Source organism: Heloderma suspectum, chromosome 5 (genome assembly GCF_057233095.1).
Source record: "Heloderma suspectum isolate Gila_16-S chromosome 5, 16-S_ref, whole genome shotgun sequence".
Taxonomy (NCBI): domain Eukaryota; kingdom Metazoa; phylum Chordata; class Lepidosauria; order Squamata; family Helodermatidae; genus Heloderma; species Heloderma suspectum.
The window spans coordinates 1,904,911-1,911,611 of record NC_139462.1 but is presented as its reverse complement, the minus strand read 5'-3'; the positions used below and the strand labels follow the sequence as shown (position 1 = coordinate 1,911,611).

At 61.3% G+C, this 6,701-nt stretch overlaps 1 protein-coding gene across 1 annotated transcript; it reads left to right on the top strand.

Annotated features, from left to right (window-relative positions):
- Positions 1 to 3,382: 3,382 nt before the first annotated feature.
- Positions 3,383 to 5,634, top strand: LOC146343484 (uncharacterized). The gene is made up of 3 exons (XM_084856496.1): positions 3,383 to 3,540; positions 3,642 to 4,240; positions 4,608 to 5,634. Exons 1-3 carry the CDS (start codon positions 3,383 to 3,385, stop codon positions 5,132 to 5,134), a joined length of 1,284 nt encoding a protein of 427 aa, XP_084712622.1. The 3' UTR covers positions 5,135 to 5,634.
- Positions 5,635 to 6,701: the final 1,067 nt, after the last annotated feature.

Sequence of the window (6,701 nt, the reverse complement as noted above, 5' to 3'; positions counted from 1 at the left end):
TTTCTTGCTGTCCATGTGAATGCTAATCAGGTAAAGAGAGCCAGAACTCTCCGACGGCTGCCTGGTCTGCCTGTGCAGGTTGTGCACTCGTCTGGAGATGCTGCAAGAAAGTCTGTGAGGCCCACAGATGAAAGTGCCCAGAAAGAGGGGCTGGGTGGGGTTGGAGGCTTTGGCAGCCTCCCTGCCTGCAACTTTTCTCTCCTGCTTTTGCCTTCTCCATTTGGTCAGTTTTGCCTTCACTGAAGAAACTCCCTGAAGAGCCAGGCGAGCCATCGAGGGAAAAAGTACGTGTTTGCGGGCTCTGGGCCACTCTTTCTGCGGCAGGTGGGGCTGCTCAAATGGGTGCCCACCAAGCAACATGGTGCTTCCTGAACCCAGTTGTCTAGCTTGGGGGTCCTGCAGCCAGTGGGTCTCCTGTGCTTGGCAGGGAGGAGGGGCTGTCCCAGCACAGCAGCAGCCAGGCCAGAAAAGCAGCGCCTAGGGCCATTCCTGCTCCCACACTGCCCCCAAAGGCTCGAGGAGCCCTGACTCCTCCTCCTCCTTGATTCAGTGCCCCCCTGCCCCATTGCAAGACTGCTGGGCTTCTTGAAAGCTAAATCAAAGGAGCCCTGTAAACTCAAGCTGCTGCCCCAGAGTTGACCCCCCTGCAAGACCACTGGCAGGAGAATGCAGATCCACTTGGCTCATTGTCATCCTGCCAAGGCCTTTTGCTCCCAGTGAACCAAGCTGGAGATGCCTAGATGAGAGTTAATTTACCAAGTGGTGTGCTGACATAACTCTTCAGTCCTGCTGACAGGGAGGAAGCCAGGGAGCCCCCCCCACCGGAGTGCCAAGCATCGATCTGGACCCTCATGAAAATGGGGGGGGGGCTTCTAGGGCCCAGCAGGTGGGTGCCAGAGCAGGATGGTTGTGGCCAAGTCTTATGGGCCACTGGCCCAGCAGGGCTCCATCTCAGCTCCCGCAGGGAGGGAGTGCTGGAGATGGACTCCCAGCCAGAGCCCAGAGGCACCATTCCAGGTCATGAGCATCTATTTGGGCTCAATGGGTCGCAGGTGGCCAGGTCCCTGGTGGGTGGCAGGCCTCCCTGGCAGCCACAGAAACAGGTGCCCAGGCATGGGGCCTCGCGTGGCTTCTCTTGGCAGGGCAAGGGGGCAAGAGACCTCGCTCAGTGTGGCGGGCCATATCTGGTGTGGCTGGAGCTTCCCTAGTTTCTGCAGCCAAAGCTGGCAGCACCCCCAAATTGAGGGAAGGAGATTTGGACCCCCACCCCTGCGCGCCCTGTCTCCCCCAGGAGGCATCCCTGATTTCAGTGGGCATGGGCCTCTGGGTGCAGGTGGGAGCTTTGGAAGAATTGTCATGGGGGTGGAGGAGGGTGAAGCTGCTAGCTCAGTCCTAGCTCCCCATTGGGCCTGACAGGAGGCCGGAGCAGCTGCAGTCGACTTCAGAGGTGGGAAGAGGCCACTGGGATCCCCCTTGGGGTGGGAGCTGCTCTGACCTGCTTGGGCCCCTGCTGCGGAGAGCTTAGAGATGCTGCTCACCCTCAAACTTTGGGAAGAAGCTCCGCCTCCTGTTCACCACCCCTGTGTTGTCCTCCTTTCCTCGCTGGCCTACCCAGCCTCCCTTCCTGGGAAGGACATGCGTGACTCTCCCAATCTGTGCTTGAGGGCAGGGCGGGGCGATGTTCCACTGTCTTGTGTTGACCAAATGAGCACATGGCAGGCAGGCATTCTGGGAGCAGAAGTGTCCCCCTGCCCTTGGCAATGCTTCCCACCCCCGCCGCTGTCCTGTAGTGCACTGGCACAGTGATTAAGACCAAACTGCATCTCGGCTACAGGTATTTTTAACTGAATGGTATTGTAATTATAGATACATGGATACAGCACACAAGGCAACTTACAATATTAAAACTTAAAAAAAAAAAACAGTTTTAAAACTTTAAATGTCACAAACAGCAGAATTAAGAGCCGGAGGAAGACTTAGAAACAGAGTGCAGACCAATACATTTAGAACACTAAAAAGTGTTGCAGAACAAAAAGGTTTTAACAGCCCACCTAAAGTGGACCAAAGAAGGGGCCCATCTAACTTCCTGAGGGAGAGGGTTCCTCAGGTAGGCTGCTGCCCTAGGGAAGGCTGCCCTGTTCCTTGTTCCCACTAACCTAGCCTCTCTTGGCAGCGGGACCTGCAGAAGGGCCATTGATAATGATGAGCACATTTCTGGCAGGCTCATATGGGAGGAGGCATGCTCCAGATATACTGGCCCTAGACCATTTAGGGCTGAATAGGTCAGCACCAGCACCCAGAAACAAATGGGCAGCCAGTGCAACTGATCCCAGACCAGTGTTAATGGTCAACAAAGGGAGCACCAGAAAGCAATGGAGCTGCTGCATTTTGCACTAGCTGCAGTTTCCAAACACTCTTCAAGGGCAGCCCCACATAGTGGTGTGATTGAGGCATGGGTCACTGCGGCCAGATCTGCCTTCTCCAGAAGGGGAGGCAACTGGTGCATCTGTGGATGCTGGGGCAAAGGCACTCCTGGCCCCACCCACTGCCTGACCCTCCAAGAGCGATGCTTGGTCCAGAAACCCCCCAAGCTGTGAACCTCTTCCTCCCACCCTGTCTGGAGCAGACTGTGCTCCCATGCTCAGATGAGCTTGTCTACTGACCCACAGTACTTCCACCTTGTCTGGATTGAGCCTCCACTTGTGAGCTCACATCCGGTCTCCATCTCTGCATCCCAGCAACAATTCAGGGCTTGCACAGCTGCCTTGGCATCACTTGACAAAGGCAGGCTGAACTGGGCCTTATCGGCTTGGTGATGGGGCCCAACCCCCAAATTCCAGTCAAATCTCCCAGTGGCTTCATGTTCTGGGGACAAAATAGAGCCCTGAGGAATGTCATGGGCCTGGGGCTGAGCAATATCCCCCAGCACTGCCTTCTCAGGGTGCTCAGCAGCATACGATCAGAACCCTCAAGTCAACACAGTGCCCTCAAGCCCCAAACTGGCCAGAGGTCCCAGAAGGATACCCTGGTTGGATGGTATCCAGGCCCAGCAGAACCACCAGGGATGCCCTCCCACCCCCAGGTCCTGACTTAGAAGGTTCGCCAAGGGGGCCAGGTCTGTTTCAGTCCCCAGCCCTGTCTGAGCCCAGGTTGAAAAGGAGCTGCTGCCCTCGAGTGGGTTGCGGGGCAGGCAGGCTGGGCTAGGGCTCCTCCTTCTAGGACCCCTGCTTTCTGCAGACCAGCTGCGCCGGTCTGCAGAGGGCCCTGGGGTGTTGCATGCTGCCGCCCAGGAGGGGCTGGGGCCCCAACCTGTGGCCACGATCCCCAGTCATGGGGTGTTTGAAGAGGCAGCCATGCCCTGCTCCTCCTCCAGCACTTCGGGATGGCGGCGAAGTGGGAGGTGGTGGGGCTGGATGCGACAGCCACGCAGAGGCCGGCCTGGGTGCTTGGCGGAGCTGAAGGCCGTGGCATCGTGGCTTTCCAGCAGCTCCTCCACAAAGAGGCCTGCGGCAGAGAGAGGGCCCAGTCAACAGCCTCCGGGTGGGGGTCTGCTGCCTCGCAGAGCCTGGCCTCCCTGCCCTGCCCACATCCTGGGGGCTGGCTGGGGCCTCCCCCTATTTGGTTCCTTCCCGGGGGAGAAGCTGCGGGCAGGCCCCTCTGGCCGCGGGTCTGAGGAGAAGGCAAGGCTGCTTTCCTCCGCCTTGGGCCCTGGGGACTGGGTTGGAAGAGCGGGCAGAAAACGGCCCCGGGCAGCGGCAGGAAGCGCCCCGATGCGGCGGCCAGCTCAGCCCTCCGGATGAGCAGCGGCAGAGCCGCGGGACCTGCTTCCGCGGGAGTTGCCGAGGGAGGCCTGGAGAGAAAGGGAGGGGAGGCCTTTGGGAGACCTGCCCACTCGCGTCCCTGAGCGGCTCGAGGGAGTCGAGGAAGGGCGCGGGGGAGGGGGCCTGGAGGCCCGGGCCGGCCCGGCCCCTCGCCGCCAGAGGCGCCTGCGCTGCGGCCGGAGATGCATCGAAGCCTGGCCCCGCCGCGCCGCGCCGCGCCCCCGGAGTGAGGGCCAGCAGCTTCACCGCGAGAGCAGCTGAGGGGAGGTCGGGGGGCAGCGGCGCTCCACGACTGCTCCGGGCACAAGCCCCCTCCGCCCCGCAAGCCCCTCACCGCATCTGGCGCCGCCCTCCCTGGTGGCGACCGGCCGGCCCGGCAGCCCCTGGAAGAGCTGGCGGCGGCGGCGGCTGTACAGCTGGTAGGTGCGCGCCTGCCGCGGGCTCGACTCGTCCGGGTGCCGCGTGCGGTTCTCCACGCAGAACCTGAACTCCCCCACCCCTGGAGCGACTCCTGCGGGCGGCAGCCGGAATGAGTGGGGCGGCGGCGGCGGGGGGGGGCGAGGAATGTACGAGGGGGGCCTTTGGGGAACCGGCACCGCTTCTGCTCAGGGCGCGGGGTGGCGTGGCGGAAGGAAGGCGGGAGGAGCCCGCCAGCCTTGTCTGCCCGCCCACCCAAGGGCTGTAGCAATCCGCCGCCACCCCCAAAGAAAACCTGGCCTTGGTCCAGCCACACAGCCGCTGGGACTAGCGGGCGCCTAGAGGAGCCTCCTTTCCACTTGCACGCAGAAAGTGCCACCACGGGCTTCCCGGGCAGCCTCGGGGCCGGGGCCCAAGGACCGGCCTGCGCCGTCTGGAAGGGGCGAGCGGCCCAGGAGAAGCCCAACGCCTGGCCTGGCCTCCTCTCGCCCAAGACAGCAGGTCACCCGGTGGAGGCGGAGTTCGGGCCTCGCTTAGACTCAGCCCCCCCTCCGAGCAGGCGACCAGCGCTGTCGGACCCGAGGGCGCTGGCCACGCCTGGCGAGGCCGGTAGCCCAGCCCAGCACCGGGCCCGTGGAGAGGAGCGGCTGTCACCGGGGTCGGACATGACATCTGCCCACCGCAGCAACAGCAGCGACACTCCTTGTTCCGGCCGCTCCAGCAGCTCCGTGCCGAGCAAGGGACGGGGAAAGGAGCCGCTCTCCGCTGTCTTCACCTGGCCCCTGCCTTCCTGCTTGGCCCGGAGAAGAAACGCCCCAGCAGCCGGAGAAGGCGGAGGAGAATCGCCGATCGGGAGTGCTGTGCGCCTGTCCTCTGGATGTCGCGGGCCTCCCTGAGCGAAGGTCTCCTTCTGCGGTCTGAGGGACATAGGAAGCTGTCTTCTGCCCAGGCTTGGGTCCAGCTGTCGCACTGCCGGCGACACCTCCGGCAGCGGCTCTCGGAGGCTTCAGACCCGGCGCGCCTGTGCTTCGCAGCGCTGCCTCTGTCCTGGCCCTGCGCGGTTCCACACTGCCAGCAAAGACTTGCATGAGGGCGTGGTGGAGGGGATCGTGTCAGATGTGCAGGGGAGGCAACGCGGGCGCTCGGCAGAAGAGGGGCTCAGGCCTCACGTGTTGGAGGGACTCGGGCCATGAGCGACTGAGCCTGAACTCGAGGGTTCAACATGTGCTTGAGTCAGGCGTCTCTAGGAGATCTAAGGCCTTTTCCTTGTCTCCTCCCGCTGCTTTCCTACCTTCTTCCCTCCTCCTCCTGCAGGGGATGCTGACCATGGGGCTGACCTCAGCTAACTTACCTCGAGATGTAAGCTTGTTCTATCTCAAGTAAAGTCGGTTCTTAACTCACCACTCCAGTGTGTTTTGTCTACATCCGTGGCTACTGACCTGTGTGTGTGTGTGTGGGGGGGGGGCTGATCTGGACTACAAAAAGGATCTAGACAGGCTGGGACCCTGGGCCAAAACGAACAAGATGAATGTCCAGTCCACAGAGAGAAATGCAGTCTTCCATTTGCCTGCCCCCACCCCCAACCAAAGGCACAGGTATGGGATGAGGGAGACCCAGCTTCACAGGCCAAGGAGTCTTAGCGGATCCGAAGCAGGGAGAGAGACAGCCAGCCCACAGAGCCACTAGGCTGTTCGGGAAGTCTTCAGCCCAGGACCTTGCTGGAGGGCGTGCCCGCGGAACCTTCAAGGAAATGCTCCCGCCAAAGTGCGGCCGGAAGAAGGTCGAGAAGCGCGGATGGAGTCACTCACTGCCAGACCTGGCTGCAGGAGCCCACGCCAGCCTCCTCCTCCTGGCAGGTTGGGCAATTCCACATCCTGGCCTTCCTCAGGCTGTGAGGCGCCTCCTCGCCTGGCTCAGATTGGCGTCCTGCGTGGCTACCTCCGCCCTCCCGACTCCAGTGTTGCCCAGTTAGCCGGCCCACTGCCCGGCACTGGCGCTGAAAGAGCGACTCCCCTTTTCAGCACTCCGGACTGAGGCTTTTCCAGGGCGCATCGTTGCATCCACGCTGACTCATGTGCTGCTTGCACGGCCCTTTTGGGGTGCTGGGAGGAACGTTGGCAGATGCATTCTGCCCCTTGAATATCACCAAACTTAGAGAAAAAAAACCCCTCCCCAGTTGGGAAATGGGCTGGAGTGGCAGAAGTGCCCTTCAAGTGGCACTTAAAGACAGGCACACCCCAGTGAGCCCTGGGCTGCTTGAAGGTATATTTGGGGCAAAAAATGTTCAACATTTTCAACTGAGTTGGAAGTCGAAACAGCTAAATGGAGGCAGCTGACCTCTGAGTACTAATCTGGCACACAGGACGGGAAGGGAGGGGGCATCAGTCAGGGAAGGCGACTGAAGAATTTGGTGCAGAGAATGTGAACAGGGAGACATTCTTCTCCCCCTCTCATAATACGAGA

What these genes read in the sequence shown, in the direction of transcription:
- LOC146343484 (XM_084856496.1), top strand. Translation starts at nt 3,383, where the DNA reads ATGGCGGCGAAGTGGGAGGTGGTGGGGCTGGATGCGACAGCCACGCAG. An exon ending in GCCCAGTCAACAGCCTCCGG is followed by an intron (nt 3,541 to 3,641) that starts GTGGGGGTCTGC and finishes CCGGGGGAGAAG; the next exon opens with CTGCGGGCAGGCCCCTCTGG. An exon ending in CGGCGGCGGCTGTACAGCTG is followed by an intron (nt 4,241 to 4,607) that starts GTAGGTGCGCGC and finishes ACTTGCACGCAG; the next exon opens with AAAGTGCCACCACGGGCTTC.